The 19,011-nt window shown below is 43.5% G+C and overlaps 2 protein-coding genes across 3 annotated transcripts in view; both read right to left on the bottom strand.

Annotated features, from left to right (window-relative positions):
• NUB1 (negative regulator of ubiquitin like proteins 1) overlaps nucleotides 1-7,970 on the bottom strand; it is a 28,298-nt gene extending 20,328 nt beyond the window's left edge. Inside the window, exons 1-4 of one of the 2 annotated variants that reach the window (XM_066627707.1) lie at nucleotides 7,703-7,970; nucleotides 1,659-1,776; nucleotides 1,404-1,571; nucleotides 295-353 (exon numbers count right to left, since the gene is read on the bottom strand). In XM_066627707.1, the coding sequence (XP_066483804.1) occupies nucleotides 295-353; nucleotides 1,404-1,571; nucleotides 1,659-1,775 (344 nt within the window). In that variant the 5' untranslated portion in view covers nucleotide 1,776; nucleotides 7,703-7,970. The remainder of the gene's footprint in view (nucleotides 1-294; nucleotides 354-1,403; nucleotides 1,572-1,658; nucleotides 1,777-7,702) is intronic. The other variant, XM_066627708.1, reaches the window with a different exon arrangement.
• Nucleotides 7,971-12,624: 4,654 nt separating this feature from the next.
• On the bottom strand, nucleotides 12,625-18,280 carry C5H9orf152 (chromosome 5 C9orf152 homolog). The gene is made up of 2 exons (XM_066626818.1): nucleotides 18,052-18,280; nucleotides 12,625-13,166 (listed from the first exon to the last, which is right to left on the bottom strand). Exons 1-2 carry the CDS (start codon nucleotides 18,278-18,280, stop codon nucleotides 12,625-12,627), a joined length of 771 nt encoding a protein of 256 aa, XP_066482915.1.
• Nucleotides 18,281-19,011: the final 731 nt, after the last annotated feature.

Here is a 19,011-nt window from a genome sequence, read left to right as displayed (position 1 = left end):
AGTGGAAGAATAGGCAATGGTCTCAACTTCTTGTAATTAGGTGAGGAGGATTCAGGGTCCAGTCCTACCCAACTTTCCAGGACCAGTGAGGCTGCAATACAGCCCCGAGGTAAGGGAGCAAATGTTCCTTTACCTTCAGGAGGCCTCCATGATGCAGGATACAGTTTATGCCCCATTGGGGCAGCTGCATTGATGCTGGAAAGCTGTACAGAATTGGGCCCTAAGTCTGGTGTCACAGATGTCATGAAAATGCAGGTTTTAAGAAGGGATTTATGACAAATGTTAACTACTTACTGAGATCTGAGCTCTTTGCCCATGACGACCAATTTTGTCTCCAGCACATTTTTTCTTGTCTACAAGGTAGAGAGATGCAAATATTGAGCTACAGCAAACTGTGACTAATCTAAAGAAGTTTACAGAATCTACCCCAGACTAATCTCTCTCCAGATTCTGGAGGTCTGAATTATCCAGTCTTGTTGGCAAAGCAGCACTGATAAGAGACCTGCCATTTTAGTTTCTGCAATTTGCGTCAGCTGCATTCTAAATTCAGTTGAACTAACCCATTTTGGCCCAGCCCACAAGTGTACACATTTGGTCCCTGCTGCATAAATGCAATGCTGGGCAGAACAGCTTAAATCTAGTATTGGTTTTAATGCTGGCATTTTTTTTTTAGTATGGACTCACTTGGCTTCTGCTTCTAAATTGTAATTTAATTAGAGTTTATCTGACCGCAATAACAGTCTAGTAAGGTATTAGAAGCACAGGACAGTTAATTACCATATATAATTTTTTAACCTTTCCCAATTCTAAATTCCCTTCCAATGAATTCTGAAGATAAAGGAGGAAAGTTTAAGCCACTTCACACGAAGAAAGACTTGCCCCATCATCCTTTAGACGAGGGGTGGGCAACTCATGGCCCACAGGCCAGATCTGCCCCACCACCCAGATGTCCAATCCATGGAGAGCTCAGCTTTGGAGGCAAGGCCTCCTGCCCAATTTGCTGCATGCCAGACAGGGAAAGGTGGAGCTACCTGCCCAGGTTTGTGGAATTCCTGTGCAGTATGTGGCACAGGAGCTCCACACATGAGCCAGTGGTTCTGCCATTCCCTGTCTGGAGCGCTGCAAATTGGGTGGGAAGATTTGCTTCCAGAGCTGAGCTCTGGACAGCCTCTTCCAGGAGCTCAGCAACCTGGAAGTTTGGCGAAGATGCCATCCTGAATGTCCAGCCCATTTGCTTGTAAAGGTTGCCAACCTCCACTGTAGACATAAACAAATTAAAACCTCTCTTTAGTTGACCTGTTTGCAGAACAATTTGCCTGTTCTGTACACAGGCAGGATCTTCATTCATGACACGTCCACAGCATCTAATACATGCGACTTTAGAGAACTAAACAACTGCTTACTTTACCCAGCCTTGGAGGCAAGGCTACTTCAAGCGTTGCAACTCCCGTTGTCTTATAAGCCTCATTTCCCGTTCCCCGCTCAATTGCTTTGTGTCGTATTTCTTCCAGAAGGGCCTCTATTTCATTGTCATTATAATTTAGCCTCACAGCATATTGCTGTGCAAGAACCTAGGACAACAAAAATGAATTAGTGAAGAATATGAAAGCAGAAAATATGCATGAAGTAAAAGAAAGTCCCAATCACAGGGTACTGACCTTCAGCTCCTCCCCAGCCTCTTTGTTGCTCCTTGTGTAAGGCTGTTTCCATAGCTGAATCTTGTCGTCTCGCAAGTAGTTTTTCAGTTTTGCTGCAAGATGCTTCTGCTGTGCCATCCTTGCATAAAAACACAATTAAAACATTTATTCTTGTGCATGCTAACTGCTTTAATAAAGGGGTTCTTAAACTGTGGGGCCTGCACCCTGGGATGCACAAAGGGGGCCTGTAGGTGCATGTGATGATCCCAGAAATAAGGGGGGAGCCTTAATACACTCTTCTACTAAATCAGGGGTGCCCAAACCCCGGCCCTGGGGCCACTTGCAGCCCTCGAGGACTCCTAATGCAGCCCTCAGGGAGCCCCCAGTCTCCAATGAGCCTCTGGCCCTCCGGAGACTTGCTGGAGCCTGCACTGACCCAATGCAACTGTTTGACCTCTTGTGTGAGCTGTGGGATGAGGGCTCCCTCCACTGCTTGCTGTTTCACGTCTGTGATGTAGTAGCAGCAGCAGAAAAGGAAAGGCCAGCCTTGCTTTGTGCAAGGCCTTGAGCTATTTCAAGATCTTCATTCATTCATATAAGTTCATCTTTAATATATTCATTAATGTAAACTTATGTAAATTTACTCAAATTTTAAATGTAAATTAATTATTCCCCCCCAGCCCCCGAAACAGTGTCAGAGAGATGAAGTGGCCCTCCTGCCAAAAACTTTGGACACCCCTGTACTAGATGAAAACAGGTTTTAATAATTTTTAAGTATGGCCAACGACACCCAACATATTTTCTTTTTGGCTGGAATATCTGTTTTCACACTTTGTACTGATTGTCTGGTGAGTTTTTTTTTTTAATATCTTCAAATTCTATGATGCAAACCAATTGTTTTTCTATGACTGAAATTTAATGTTTTCTGAAGTTCTGGCTTTTGCCAAATATGTTTCATGCAATTTCAGGAAAGCAGGAAATTGAAATAAAACATACAAAAATATTTTGGAAGTAGGTGTCCTGGGGGTGCACAAGGCACAAAAAGGTTAAGAATGTCTGCTCTAAGGGGCATTGCAATCTTGTACTCTACTCAAACAAAATACATACTCTGCTTTTTCAAGATCCCTACAGCATGATGTTTATTAAGGTGATACCAGTGGTCAGGATAACCATGTTTATTTAAAGTAAAGAAACTACACCATTTATAAAGCTGTTTGAGATTACCACTGGTTTTTGTTTGGCTTAATGGGCACTGATGGTCAGCAGGTGTCCCTAAAGCCTGAGGGTGGGTCACACTCTCCTGCCAGCTTAGTGGTTGAAACCAGCATGGCAAGAAGGCCTGAACCCTAAATTAATACAGACATACATGCAATTCAGCTACTTTGGAGCATGTTTTCCGGCAGCTCAGGTCTGGCTTTCCACTTTCACAAACTCCTTAACAGAAATATAGACCAGTGAACTGAATGGCAATACAGTAGTTTGCCATGCTGCTCCACCCTGCCTTGCCCCATGTTGGCTGGCATTCCCCCCTTCATTCTTTTTCTTTTTTAAAGGGTGGTACATAAGCTACAGTCTAGAAGGCACCTGAGGATGGGCATGATTGAGACATATAGAAGTATGCACAAGATGGATATAGTGGATAGTGGGAAGTTCTTTTCTGTCTCACACAACATCAGAACCAGGAGACAGCCACAAAAATTGGTTGGCAGGAAAGTCAGAACAGACAAAAAAAATTTACCCTGTGCATAACTAATCTGCAAAACTCCTTGCCACAGATGTTTTGATGGCACCTTGCCTAGATGCCTTTGAACAGGGGCTGGACAGATTTATGGAAGAAAAATCCACTACAGGTTACAACTCATGATGACTATATGCAGCCTCTGAGATACGATGACTACAGGTCGTCCCTCGTTATCCACTGGGGATCAGTTCCAGAACCCCTAGTGGATAAAGAAATTCAAGGATTTTTAAAAAGTGGAAAAATAGATTAAAAAACCTTCTTCCAGCATTCTTGCACCTCCATTGCTCCTAATGGAATAAGGTTGTTTCTCAACCTCCGCAGGGGTTTAATTCTGGGACTCCCTGTTGATACCATAAAACGTGTTAAATAAAAGCTGTTTAAAAAAAAATAAAAGAAGTGTGTCCCTTTACAATTGTGGTTTAAAAACAGCTTTTCTTACTATTGCGAAGAGGCAGCCAGCAATTAGAAATGCACTCTGCCTTTGCCTGGCTCAGCTGAAGAATGGAATGATTGCTTGCATGACTGTCTCTCTACAACAGTAAGAAAAGCAGTGGTTTTTTTTAAACTGTGATTTTATAGAGATGCATTTTTCCCCTTCTCCAGGGATCAGCACATTCCTTCTCATTTGCAGCGGCCATTCGTGTTGAGACAAATCCGTGTATAACAAGGTTGGACATGTATATGCAACCTTTAGAGATAACCTAAATGCAAACTGCACGAGAGTGGCAACAGGATACTGGTATCTTGTTATCTTATGTGCTCCTGATGCACCATTGTGAGATACAGGAAGCTGAACTAGATGAACACTTGGCACACTGCATACACAGCACACTGTGCAGCACAGCACACAGCATCTTCTTAGAGATGGCAATTCAATATTCTTCAATAATAATAATAAAATAATAATAATAATAATAAGCAAGAGCTTTGACAGAATAGCCGCAAAGATAAAACTAACAGTGCCCACTTGGTTGGTTGGTTGCCAACTTTCCCCCCCTCCATGCCAATCAATGTATGTACTGGTATGGTCTGTCCTTTTTACTTACTCCGCCCTAAACTACTTGGACAAATAGTGAGAAGAACAAAAATTCATTTTATTTTTTTAATCACACTTCAGAAATGTCCAGCACTCTGCCCCCACAAGGAAGATGACTGTAGAACTGCTCTGGAATCTGTAACTGGTTGTAGGTCATGGGGTGCATGGAACAGTGTGATTTTGTTCAAGTATTATTTTGCTTCTTCTTACAACAACACTAAAATGCCTATATTTCTGGTATCAATAAAATATCCTTCCAGGATGCCAGAAATGAATGCTTTGAAATGAAAGAAAAATGAAAAGGAAGTCATAAAGATTATTGTACAAGCAAGTAACAAACAAAAGTTGTTAAGATGACGCTCAGTAAGAAGCAGCCAATACATTTGGAACAGATGCTTGCTAATGATTTATCACGATGTTTTTATTTGCTTGTATAGCTCTTCTCTTTCTTGTAAAGAGATTTTTCATAAGAAGGAATTGTCAGGTTAAATCCTAGCAGAATTTTACAGAGTTGGCTTTGTAAAGTCTAGAAGAAGTCTAGCTGGATTGATGCACAGGTTACCAATTGACCAGAAGAAAAACCCAGGAGCACGCTTTCATCTGTAACAGCAGTCTGATTTGCAGAAAGCATCAGGTAAAACTTTTCACAGCTCTATCACTTGGTAATGTCTACAAAACTGCTGTTAAAGGTCTAAATGAACAGCCAGCATGGAGGGGAATAAAATAGAAGTTTCAAAGACTGTGATCTTAAACCACAGAGTAAGTTGTTAGAAGTCAGCAGCAGTTGCCACTTATCTTTGTCATCACCACCATACCACCCACATTTTAGCATCTACCCAATGAACCCAGGGTAGCCATACCAGCTGTCAGACTTTACAGATGTAGCCAATAAAATCATGCCAGTGTTTCAGTATTTTTGGATTTGTGATGCAAGTAAGCCAAAGAAAAGCAATTCCTGGTTCTTTCAGAGACTCTCTCTTTCAGTCAACATATGGGAAAGCAGAAGGTCAATGGCTTAGCTTTGATTTCTTCCACTCAAGCAGCCAAGTACGTGCTCTTCCTTGCCGTTTCTGTTTGAGCCAGAACAGAGAAACAGAAAACAGGGCCCACTGTGAGGAAGAGAGACTCCCAAGCAGCTGAAGGGAGACAGAAGATCTCAAAGAAAGATGAGTGAAAAGTGAAACTCTGAGAACACTGTGCAAAAGAAGTCTATACTGTACAGAAAGCTTCTTAAGCATTCAAGAGCTTCATTTTTAAAATCTTTTTGGATCTTTTAATGTTGCCATCTGCTACTTAGAACCAGGCAGTAAAACAGATTCATTAGTTTCGCTTTCATTTAGAGCGTTTGGTTCTTATGTGCTTGGCACATTCTCACACAGTACAAGGGAAACAGAAACCAAAAGAAACATTTTCCATTTATTTTATTTCACGAAACTCCAACTTCCCAAACAAATCCTCCAGATTTGAGTCAACTTCAGACAGAGCCACCATAAAAAATCACTGTGGAAAGTTCACTACATTGTATTTTTAAAGGTCTGCTGAAGAGACGTTTTCGAATACACCTAACTCAGAATCTAACCCATCCAACCTGCGGCTGCTTAAAGAAACTGTGAGAACAACATGGCAACACAGTTTGAACTTGCCCAGGTTCCGGGCACGGACTCTGAATTTTCACCCTATAAAAGACTGTAGCCTGAACTCCGCTAAACAGATGGGTTGCTGGCCATTTTCTTTTTCCCTGGTCCTGCTTCTTTCCCAAAAACTTGACTATAAGTAAACCTCTTCTTGATATGCAGTTAAGGAATGTGGAAATTTTCACCAGGATAATTTCTGAAAAACAGGCTGCTTTTAGGGCCAGGAACAAAAGAGGGGCAGAAATTTTGGCTGGCACCTCATTTATCATCTGCTCAAGTGAAAGCCCGTTCAAGTGCCCAAGTTCAAATGTTAGAACGTCAGTGCTTGTGACTTCCTCTGTTTTTTTCAAAACGTCAGTCCCATTTGATAAACCATTTTATTATATTTATATTGTTCCTGTGTTGTTAAATACACATAACTGAAACACAATTGCTTCTGCTTCCCTATTTGCCCCTCCTGCCACTGTTCCTCAGTGCCTCCTTTGTGCCAAGATACAGAATTAAACCTGGGGGAGAGATATGCCTCTTCATAATATGAAAGCACCATGTATGCTGACAATACTATGATGATGATAATAATATAGTATAAGCCTACTTTGGTTTGGGGATGCTGTATGTGGTTAGAGCTCTTCCACTGAAATGGGAAAGGAGAATCAACTCAGGCCTCATCCACCCTCCTGCTAAGGGAACCTGGGATAGCATTTGGCACTAATCTATGGAGAGAGCTGCAATTAGAGCCCTTAGTTTTACTGCTATTCTTTTCCTGTCTACTACTCTTTTTTTTTTAATTTTACTATTTAAAAAATCTTACTAAGACAGTTGTGATTATCCTCTCTGAAGTGTCACCAAGAAGGAGGGCTAGAAAGCAATCAATCCCCAAAATTGCAACAGAGTGTTGACTTCTAGAAGGGCAGCAGCAATAAGTCAGTTGCTGCAGAAGTGACAAAAAATCCAAAGGCACCTTCAGGAAATCCACTTCTTTAATCTATACTTCCTTAGTCTATAAACGATATACAGTATATGGATATATATAAATGATATATATATATAGAATGTTCTCAATTCTTCTGGTGACTGACTAGACTAGAGTCCCCCTTATTGCATGCAGGAAGCATCACACTCAGATGACAGGCGAACATAAACACACACAAACACAAAGAGGAAGCAGTGGAGAATGACATAAACACACACAAACACAAAGTTTTCTATGCACATCTATTCAGAAGAACATAAGAAGAACCCTGCTGGATCAGGCCAATGGCCATCTAGTCCAACTTCCTGTATCTCACAGTGGCCCACCAGACGCTCCAGGGACCACACAGAACAACAGGAGGCCTGCATCCTGGTGCCCTCCTTGCAGCTGGAACTCTGAGGCAGCCCACTTCTGAAACCAGGAGGCTGCACGTACCCATTATGGCTTGTAACCTGGATGGGCTGTTCCTCCATCGAGCTACCCAGGCCCCTTTGAAAGGCACCCAGGCCAGATGCCATCACAACCTCCAGTGGCAAGGAGTTCCACAGACCGACTACACGCTGGGAGAAGCACTTCCTTCTTGGGTCTGCTCTCCCTCTCCCATTATAGCCACTGGGGCTTGTTCCCAGGCCAGTGGACAGAGTCTCAGTGCAGCCTACGCATACCCCCACTGGGGCCTACCTGGCCGGGCTGTCGCGCGCGCCCTCCCTGGGCCCACCTGGCCGGGCTGCCCTGCAGGAGCGGCGCTCAGGCGCAGGGAGAGGCTCCCACTCCGGGAAGGCGCCTCGGCTGAGGCCCTGGAGAGCCGGCAGTTGACGCAGCCCGCCTCGGCCGGGGGCGGGGAAACCGTCGCCGCCCCTGAGGCCGCTCAGGCCTCCAGCGACGCGAGTTCCGACCGTTGACGCGCCCCCGCGACGTTCAGGGGCGGAGCCCCGACCAGCCCCGCCGCGACCTTTCCCCCCTCTCAAGCGCCAGAAGCGAAAGCGGAGGGGAGGGGAGGGGCGGCCCTCACGCGTCACCCTGGCTCCGCCCACCGGGGCCGCCGTGGGAGGAGCTGGGCGCGCGCTTCTGATTGGCCGGCTCCGTTCCGGGGGCGGAGATCGAATGACGTCACGGGAGGCGTGTCCAGAGCAGGGTCTGGGAGCAGCAGATGCTCAACCCGGACTGTGGCTCAGCGCGCCCTATAGATCAGGGCGGCCCTCTTGCAGTGTCGCGCTTTCCCGCCCACGCAGGGCGAAGCTTTCTCACCGTGCTCTGTGTTTTCAGTGGGGCTGAGCCAACCCTCTTGAAACTGGCTCGCGACCCCCCCCAGTGCAGTTGGTTCTCAAGCCCAATAGATTAGAAATAAAATATTGAAATCAATGGGGACCCACCTGAAATTGGCTCGCGACCCACCTGATGGGTTCCGACCCACAGTTTGAGAAACACTGCCCCAGTGGGTCCGAGTCTGCAGCTAGACTGGCCTATGTGACGGCCCAATGTGATGCCTGCCTACTCGGAAGTAAGTCCCGTTAGAGTCAATGGGGCTTACTCCCAGGTAAGTGAGGATAGGATTGGACTGTGAATCTGCTGCAGCAAGAGCAGCAGTTCTTAAAAACAAATGTGTTGTGATTTCCTGTTGTGGCTCAATGTCTGAGACGCAGAAGTACATCAGGTGAAGGGGAAGGCTTCGTTTGCCACACAGCGCCGAAAGCTGCAGTCAGGTCCTGCCAAGGCCAGAACTGCTGATGCCTCCCCAGAGCAGGGCCTGGGAGAGGGGGGTAAAGGGGGCCCAGGAGCCACAGGAGGGACCCAGAAAGTTCCTGGGATCTGACATTTTCCTCTCTACTCAGACTTGTTACCCACACAGTATGCTGGGGACACTGCCACAAGCATGTGGTTGCAGCTACTGGCAAGCCGTATATGCTGGGCCAAGGAATGCAGACATGAGACACTCCTTAACACAGTGTCAGACCTGGGAAGAAACTGGCCCACTACAGTAGCTCTTCAGCTTGTGAATCTGCTTACCTTGAAGGAATGGATAAGAGCTCAGGGATACCACTGAGGGGCTACAGCTGCTGCAGAAGCAAGTTTTGGTGCAGGACAGGACACTTTCCATTCTAGTGTGAGCCTAAAAATGATGATGCTCATTTTCTGCATGGTTTTCTACATTTAAAATATTTGAGAGAGATTTAGGAGTGTGTTTGCTTTTCTGTATGACTGTATCTCACTGCTGATGCCACAAGGATGGGTAGACCTGGGCTACAAAGACTTTTCCAGCTGTCTCCACCCTGTTTTGCCCCCCCCCCCCATTCTGGTCGCCTGTCACCACCCTCCCCCATTCTGTTTCATTCCTCCCCCTTTGCAAAGGGGCCCAAAATAAACTTCGTAACCCCTGATAAAATTCCTCTCAGAGGCCCTGCCCTGGAGGCTTGTTATACAGGCTCCTTGGCAACCAGAGACCTGGCAGAGCACACCACACATGCCGAGAAGCCAAGATGCAGTTCACCACACTTCAGCCAGTGTGGTGAGGAGGCCGAGGGCTCGATCTCTGTATCGCTCTGAGTGGCCCAGGGAAGCTGTTCCTCAGGAGGAAGTGGGTACCTTATAAACCTCTCATACCGGCAACTGATGGCTTCTCAGGTCAGGTAAGTGGGCCCTCTGACACGTTGAGAGAGGGACAATGCCAGCACCCAGCAGGGGCAGTTCTGTGACTACAGCGGGGGGCACCCCCTTTCCAAGCAATCTCTTTTTCCAAGACATGTCCTTTTTTTTAGCCTCACGTCCTGGAAAAGAACTTAAATGTCCTCCTTTTCCCTGTAAGCGACCCAGAAGCGCCAGAAGCACTTATGCCCCACGTGAGCTCCTAAGATGAGGAATGGCTTTGGATATGTTTACTCTGTAAAATGCTGTGTTCCATAATATGCTGATGGCCTAATAATAAACCTTGAAATAGGTGTATGAAGTTGTGTAGAGTAGGTATGGTTTTGTATAGCCCCCAACAAATTACAAAACAGATTGTAGGATGCAGTGCAGATCCTACAACGACCTCTTGCAAATCTTGGGGCCAGTACAGACATTATTACAACTGGTTAACCTCCAGAGATTACACAGGCCAACATACATTTTGCTTCCTTACACCAATTCCTGGGTATATTTGGGGTGCCGATTCCAAATATGGCATCCGTTTTGCCCTATCACGTCTAGTTTTGGAGACACGGCATAGCCTCTTTAGTGAATGGTTCAAGCAGCTTCCTCATGAGGAAGCCGCTTGAACTATTCACTAATGAGGCTATACTATATCTCCAAAACTAGACGTGATAGGACAAAACACCATTTTTGGAATTGGCACCCCAAATTCATATCAAACCACCATAAAGTTTGGGAAAAACTTTTCTGACCCTCAGTTTTGTAGGCCTGTGTAAGTTGTCATGTGTGTTATCTAATCAAGTGAGCATGTAACATCTGAAGTGGAAGCACATTAAAAACATGCAGTGGTTACTCCCTTGCATGATGCTTTTTTTGTCTATTTTTTGTCACAGGTGCAACAACTATGATATTCCACTGGCACCAGTAAAAACAACATATGTGGTGTGTGTGATGCAGAACAAAACATAGTGGGGGGGGGCAAAGTGTTATAGCACCCTCTATCTCCCCACTGTTATTCCAGACCTGGTACAAACCTCCACACATGTGGTTTGTAAGAAGGGGGTGGGACTTGCAGGATCAAGCCACATATTGAAAGAATGTGTGGTCTGTTGTGCATGGTAAAAAGAAAAAGGAGGATCTATCAAAAAAACAGCAGAAGCACTGTCTGAACAGATCACACAAAACCCCAAAATTACAAAATAGGTTGCAGTGTTTTTAAAAAAGCAATATTTTCTTTGTTTTTTTATAACTGAAAATAACTGGAAAACATGTTACATGTTACTGATTTATTTCGTAGTAAAGAAGAGCAGGTGAATTTTCTGACCTGCAGCTAAGAAAATGCTGTTGAAAAAGATATTTACTGTAGATATTTACATTATATTTAATCCTAGGAATAACAGTAAAAGGAGTGTCATCTGAAGGATTCATTCACTGATTTTATAAATTTCATAAAATCATAAATCAATTATTTCAATTAAATATTAAATATTATCAGTCAATCTTTGTTGATATTATTCTATTCAGAAGTTCGACAGGCACCTGCTGGAGATGTTCTTGGAGGATTTCCTGCTACAGGCAGGGGGTTGAACTAGATGAACTTGTAGGTTCCTTCTAACTCTATGATTCTAAAACTGGGAGTAAACAGTATATTGCCACTATAGACTGCTAATTAAATTATGTAAGCCAAAGTCTGGTTCAGTTCAATTCAGCCACTAGTTAAACACATTTTGGAAATGTTGATCCTTGTGAGAGGTATTTTCATTGCTTTGAATGAACAATCAAATTCTGGTACTTAAAAATCAGTAGTTTGTAGAAAAGGTTGTAGCACTACTTAAAATAACTGTGAACAACTATGGGCACTATCCTAACCCATGTTCCAGCACCAACATAAGGGCAATGCAGCTTCTAGGTAAGGAAACAAACATTCCCTTGCTTTGACATGGCCTCCATGAGTGTCCCTCAACTGCAGGATGCAGAACACATCCCATTGGCACAGCTATGCAAGTGCTGGAAAGTGGGTTAGGATTTGGGCCTACATCACACATTTTGTGTGACCCAAAATTGTTTGTCTGATTCAGGTATTCTAAATTAATAAAAACCTAAGAATTGCCAAATTGGCCCCCATCAAAGTTACATCTAGTCCAGCATTCTCTTGATGTTGCTCATTTGAAACGCAAGAGCTTTCTGCACAATAAACCTTCAAAATATATATTTTCTATTAGTCTGGACCCAGATTAGCCCAAACAGATTTCAAACAATCACTGTGAACAGGCAAATCAAAATTATTTAGCAAAATATTACAGTGGGTTTATCCTATTGCAGAGCCACCTCAACCCAAAAAGCAGTAGAGGAAATTGTCTGGGGTGATAGCATTTCAGAGGCTCCAAGCTAATTAGCAAAATCATCCAGGGATAGGTAATCTCTGCAGCCTTTGGGAGGATGTGTGGGGATTATTGGGCCCTCCCATTTTCCTGATTATAACTCCCATTTCCCTCATGCCACATCTGGGAAAGCATTGGTGTGGTGGGGTCATAGCTGGCCTATCCATCAGGCCAGATCAGTTGGTCACCTCCATTTAGCCACTCACCTCCACTACTCTTCTTCTTCCTCCCACTCCCAGGGTTGGAAAAGGAAAAGGGAGATGGATCAGAAGAGGAAGTGTGTAGGAGTGGAGACTGGTGGGCTACAGCTCCTTCCTCTTTATCCAATCCACGGAGTTAGAGGAACAGAAGACGTCACATCACCAGGTAAGGGGGGGCAGCATTTGGCTTGCTAGCTCAAGAGCCAGGTCTTGTGCCAACCCTGACAAGGCCGTTCCCAGGTGTAAGCCACAGCAGTTCCTGTGAACACAGCAACTGGAAAGTTCTACTGTATTCCCATGCAATTAAGGCATGTAAATGGCTGGAACATGTAGTTGCTCACATGTAGGGGAAAATGGCTGTGTGAGCAGACTCTTCACCATATGGAAAAGTTCTCTATGAAACATATAATCCAAGTTTTCTCGCAGCTTCAGAAATCCTGGGAGTTTTTTTCTGAGGGAAAGGATAATAGGGTAGCTTGCTGGCTGAAGGTGCAAATCTGGAGGCTGAAATTGGTGAGCGTGTCCAAACAAGTGAAGTGACTGATGTCAAAGAAGAACTGGAACTGCCAGTCTTTTCAACAGGGCTTGAATTTCCCTGTTTGCCGAGTAGCTCAATGGATTGTTCACTTCCTGTTAATAATTCTCCATGTGATATCACACTCTCCTCCTCAAGGAGCTTTTTGCTGTCATTGCTAATCTCTTCATTATTGTTTCGGCCAACATCACAGGGTGTTTTCAGGTGCTCTCCTTGAACCAGACGGTGGATTCCTAAATGTATGTGCCATGGTGAACTCTCTTGTACATTTCGGCCGCAGGGCAATTCAGGGTTGACCTCTCTGGTGGGAATATGTTCTTTCAATGCTTTTCCTTTCCTGAATTTCTTGTTAATTAGTACTGCGTTGATCATGGATTCCCCAGGAACTGTCTCAGCATCATCTGTGAAGATAATGTGTGTTTCCATATTATTACTATTAGCAAAAATGCATGTTTAATGAGATTATGATGAAAAGGAGCAAGATGCTTAATTCTGAGAAAACAACAACAGCAAAAATCTGATGTGGCAAAAACCAGAGGAAAAAAAGAGAGAAAGCTATCCACTTTATATGTATCAGAAATGAATCTACATTCATAAAATAAGTGTAGGATTGGGCGAGCCAGCCTCTTTGCTAGATAGTGTTTCCTCTTTAGACCCCAAAAGATAATATTTCCTTCCTGAACTCTCTGAGAGGTAGGAGGCAAAGCACAGATGGGTCAGAAAGGATATACAGTAGTACATAATGTTTAAGAATGTGTTCCAGATGGTTCCAAGATCATCTCTCACCTGTGCCCTAATTGGACAATGAAACAGCAGTTGTCAGAAAAGGCCTCTTCAAAAAGCTTTGCAGTGGGGAAATTTTACCTAATCCAAGTTGGGATTTCACCGGGGGGGGGGGGGGAATAATTTCCAAATCTGATCTATATTACCTTGAAAAGCTTCATTACCCCTGCAGTCTCAAGCAGAAAAATATGTATGAAAAATACCTCTGATCAACTACTCTGTTCATGTCTCTTTCTTTCACCTTTCTGCTAACTTCAGTTTTATCCATTGGGTTAGCCTTTGTTTTCTGGGACAAATTCCAGAAGGAGTAAACACATTATCTCATTGGTAGGCAGACATCTGTCGCAGCACATAGCAAACATATTGCAAGAAAGGAGACTATTGTTACTTCCTCAACATTTACCCATAGCTTTTTATTCAAGAGAAATTGCGAGTCTGGAACAAACTGGTCAAACAAAATAATAACTGAGATATTGTGGATATATCCTTTTATCATTGTATTTGGCTCAAATATGAGCATATATTTGCTCTAGCACTGTGGTAAAATTTACTGGCTGTCATTTCATGCCATTGTATTATCTGGACATTAAGAAAAATGAGACAGCCTGTTGCTTTCCCTCTCCACTTTTCCTCTCTTGAGGCAAATCTACCGTGAGGCAAGGTCAGATAGCAGATTGTTTATTTCTACCACTCATTTTATTATGCATGGTAGATTAGGAGACGGGAGAGCTGACCTTTGGGGACCAATGCTGTGGGAAGTTCACCTGTGCAGGCCTCACTAAAATGAACGGAGCGATGCAATAGCACAACTGCTCCTGTGTGGCTCCCCTTCATTTCATTGAGTATTACTTCTTAGGAGAATGTCTTAGTAATTTGTACATAATGTTAATTATTGAAAGAGGGTTATTACCATTTGGATTTTTCATCTCAGGCACTGAAATGGCCCTGCTTATCTTCCATGTACTTCCCATACTGAGCTTTCTCCTGTCTTCCTTACTACAGTGACATCCTACCTGCTACCAGTGGTGTAGCTAGAGGGGGTGCAAAACCCTAAGTTTTGCAGGGAGCCCCACTGTGGTGTGCAAGCGGTCCCTCCCCTTCAGAGCCATACCGGCCGGTTGGAGCAAAACAGAGGCATTTGCCTCTTCTCTGGGTCTTCTCTGGCATTCACCTCAATTTTGCTCCTACTGCCCGGAATGGCTCCAAGGGGGAGGACTGCTTGCACACCGCAGTGAGGCTCCCAAACTTAGTGCTTTGCACCCCCTCTAGCTATGTCACTGCCTGCCACTTTCTCTCTCTCTCTCTCTTTGATCCTAGGGCTTCATCTGTTCCCACTAAAATTAGGCTTGGAGCATGCAACACCAGCCTGAATCTCACAGGGGCATGGGGCAACATCAGATCTGTGTAGTAAAAGGAAACTCTTGGAGCAGCCTTCTTTCTGCCTTTGATGGAAATCTCCAGTCAGTGTAAGCATTTTCATCCTAGGTGTTCTGAGCTATTTTCCTTTGCAGTCAGGTCAGTGGGGCAGGGTGGAGGACAGGAAGCAGACTTGAATGGTGAGTTATCTGCTAAAATAGAAAAGAGGATAGATGGCCACTCTGGTTTCATTCGTTCTATGCCTCCCATTTTGTAAGAAAGCAGAAATTCCTGCTGTATTTGTTATATTATTTTGCTATACTTATAAACTGAATCATTGTTGTTTGTTTTTCTCTTTAACTTGCTTTGTTGTAATTAATATGCCTTGAACCTTTTGAGAAAGGCAGGGTATATATTTAAAAATTTAATGATGAGCTATGATAATAAGTGCTTGTACATCCTGTAGCAATTACCAAATATACCCATCTTCCACTTCAAGAATTAAAGTTGTTTTCCAAAGGATAAGAGAGGCTTCCTTATGTTGGAGCAAACTGCTGCCAGGGCTTCCAGCTTCTTCTTGATGGGGCAGCCCTTCCTCTGAAAGGGGAAGCATACAGCGTGGCCCTACCCCTTGTTCCAGTCCTGCTCTTAGAGTGGCAATGTGGCCAGGAACACCCTTGTACAGCGTTTGCTGGTTGATCTGAACCCCACTGTCCATTCTTTGGGTGCATCTTCATTGGATTGTTGGAACATGCTCTGTGTGGGGCCGCACTTCAAAACAAATGTGGAAATGGCAAATGTTTCAAGGATGTTGCAGCCAGGTTGCTAATGGGGGCCACATAAGGGGAGAACATCATCCCCAATTTATAAGATCTATCCTGGTGTCCCTTCTGTTCCTGGGTGCAATTCAGAGTGGTGGCTGCTACTTTATAAAGTTGTATATAGTTTGGGCCTTTTTTTGCACCTTAAGAATGACCCTCTGTTTATATGTCTTCAGAAGCAGAAAATGGCATCACAAGAGGCAAAGACCAAAAGAAAGACAGAAAAATGTTAAAGTCTCTGCTCTGAATGGTTGAGGTTCCCAGGTATTAGATCACCTCCTTCAGTAAGTAGGCTGCCCACTGGCTCTCCTTAACAAGAAGGGCTATTGAGCCTTCCTGGCCAGGAGGGGACTTCCTGACTCTTGGCATGGGCCTGGCTTGACACCCTAAGTTCTGACCCCTGCACTCAATGGCTGCCTAAAGCTCAGCTCTGGCACTATGGCTCTTATCTGTGGTCCTTTTGTTTCCCAAGGTGTTTTTCTCCCCCCCCCCCCCAGGGCTTCACATTACAATATGGGCTTGTGAAGAATGGCTATCTCTCCCTTTAAACTGCTTAAATGGTCTAGGAGCTGTCCCATCATTATACTTTAGAAGGCTTGAAGGTTAGGAAGGCTTATGATGACATAATCTGATAACCAGTACTCCCAAGCAACACATTCTCTCCTAGTTACACATTAAAATTTAGAATCTGCCAGAGCAATGTGTTCTGTTTTCACAGGGGTGCCTTTCACAGTAACATTCAGTCAAACGTCAAGGTGAACCATAGCCAGGAGCCAAGTTATTACAGCACTTTATTTTTGTTTGTAGCATATTTTAATTAGGTATAATCCCATTTTTCCAGTTTTTTTTAAAAGGCAGCAGAACGTAGACTATTTAGGGAAATCTGAAATGTCAGTAATAGCCTGATTCTATGCACATTTACTCAGAAGTAAATCCCACTGGTCTCTGGGGCTTATCCCTAAGGAGGTACGCATAGGATTGTACTCTTAGAGCCAAACTAGGTGTGTGCCTAAATATGGAAAGTGGCCTGATTTTGTGTGTGTGTGTATTAATTAATAGTATGGGGGTGTGTCTGAAATGGGGGTGTGGCTAGAGGGACTTTAATTATTTGTTCCTGCTGCAGTTTTGATCCCAATTGTGGACCTTCATATGTTCTATGCTTAGTTTTTAAAAAGCCCATTCCACTGAAAGTAAAAAAGCTAAACATTATGTGTAGGGCACCATGATCAGGATCAAAATTATGGGGGAGACAAAGAACTAAAGGCCTCTACTCCCACTGCAGTTTTGACCCCCCCCTTTGGACATGTCACGCACTTGACATGAACATGTCTAGTTTGACCCTAAAACAGTTTAAATGCTGCAGATACAACTAACAATAAATGCTGCACGTATTCTAAGGAATACTACGTAAGCAAAGTAATGTGTTTCGGATCAACCCCTGTTAATGGGAAAAAAACAAGAGCATGATGGGTCCTCCTATTCATGTTTACTTGAAAGTAAGCCCTACTGAGTTCAAAAGTATTTGCTCCAGTCCTAGGTAACTGTGTTGGAGATCTCATAGTTTCATAGAACTCTTTCTGCCACGAAAGTAGCTTTCTGGTCAACTGAAATCTTAAATTCTTTTTACCAGGATCAGTTAATTTAATAAAAGATAAAATCTTACTTTTTTTGCATGTGTCACTAACACAAGAATTCTTTGTACACAATGGCCACAGTCCAGAGAGAGTTAGTCACACCTGCTGTATCAATAGGATTATCCTCCATTTGGTGCTTGTGAGGGATCTCAGTAACTGTAGACTTTTACATTTGACGCGCCTTCACCATGCCTAGCCTTTCCCCCCTCCCTCAATTGCTTTTTTGTTTAATGTTCTGCCTGAAGAAGAGTTCTGAACAACTCAAAGTCTTGCTCACTAGTTGTGATAGTTTAGTTGATCCTACTATAGGTTGTGTAGTTTTATCCGGATTGCAGCTGGAGTGTACAATGACAAGACCCACACTTTATCTGTACATTAGAGAACACTTCTCACTTAAAAGACATTAATCCCCCACCATCATGAAATAATGCTTGGCTTTCTGGTTTGTTAACTCTTAAAACAGTACACAATTACATGAAAACAATTCCAGGGGAATAGCTGTGGTTAGTCTGTTGCAGCAAATTCAAAGTTCTTGTGATTAAAAAGTAACAGAAGCTGTGTCTGCTGCAATAAAAATGAGCAACTAGTTTGTATTTTCTTTTCAGCTGTGAACTCACTGTTTTAATATCAGGCCAATTTGCAAGCATTTTGTGAACCCCTGATCTTTAAAGTTTGACAAGTCTTAAACATACCTGTTTTAAATACAATGATGTGCGTCTGTAGTTTTTGCTTCTGTTTCAAGCAGTTGTATTGCTCTTCGAGTACGTTTATGTCCATCTTGGTTGGCTGCCTGGAACACTCTGAGGCTTCTAGCTTGGATGGATGAGTCACTAAAAAAATACCACTCATATATTTATAAGCCTTCACCATCTGTTCCCATAAGAGAGACAAAATCAGGCAGAAGCAGGGCATTTCCTTCATCTTGCTTGCCAAAAAGCAAAAGATGCCGGAAACATTTGAAATAGTTACAAGAAGGGCAGTGGCTTTCTTGCATTGATTGGGCCCCCTTCACTACCTGGTGCAGAGTGCAGATCTGAATCAATGGATATATCAGCTTTGCTTCAAACACATTCAGTGTGTCCTGGACCTCTGAATGCATACTGCTTAATGACAAGAACTCTTCAACTGGAACTGGTGTTGACTTAAGACCAAACATATGAACCCTTGCCAAAACCCACAGTGGAATACAAAACCTCATTTAACACAGCAATGCACACAAAAGCTGGAGGAGGTTGTAGCAAATGTAAATTTTAAAGCAACACTGTTTAGCAGCATTTCACTTTGTTATTATAATTCATTTTCCCCACATTTATTTTACATTTGGTTACTGAGGTTAACTTGGTGATAACTACTTCCTTGCTTCTCCCCCCCCATCCGCTCCCTTAAGGTTTTTATTGGTTTTCCAGCTTTCCCAGATATTAAACTCACAGTAAAATAGCACAGAAGTATATAGAATCAGGCATGGTCACAAGCCTGGAATTCCAACTCAAGAAATTAGGCTCTGTGAACCATTTGAACTCATGAATGTGCATAGCATATGGCAGTTACAGAATGCATGCACAACAATTTTTGTGTAACATTGCATGAGAATGCTCCAGTAATTCCTGCTTGATATTGAATCAAGTCTCCCTAAAGAAGAGAGACATTTGCAG

This window comes from Tiliqua scincoides, chromosome 5 (genome assembly GCF_035046505.1).
Source record: "Tiliqua scincoides isolate rTilSci1 chromosome 5, rTilSci1.hap2, whole genome shotgun sequence".
NCBI lineage: Eukaryota > Metazoa > Chordata > Lepidosauria > Squamata > Scincidae > Tiliqua > Tiliqua scincoides.
This window is presented reverse-complemented; position numbering and strand designations above follow the sequence as displayed.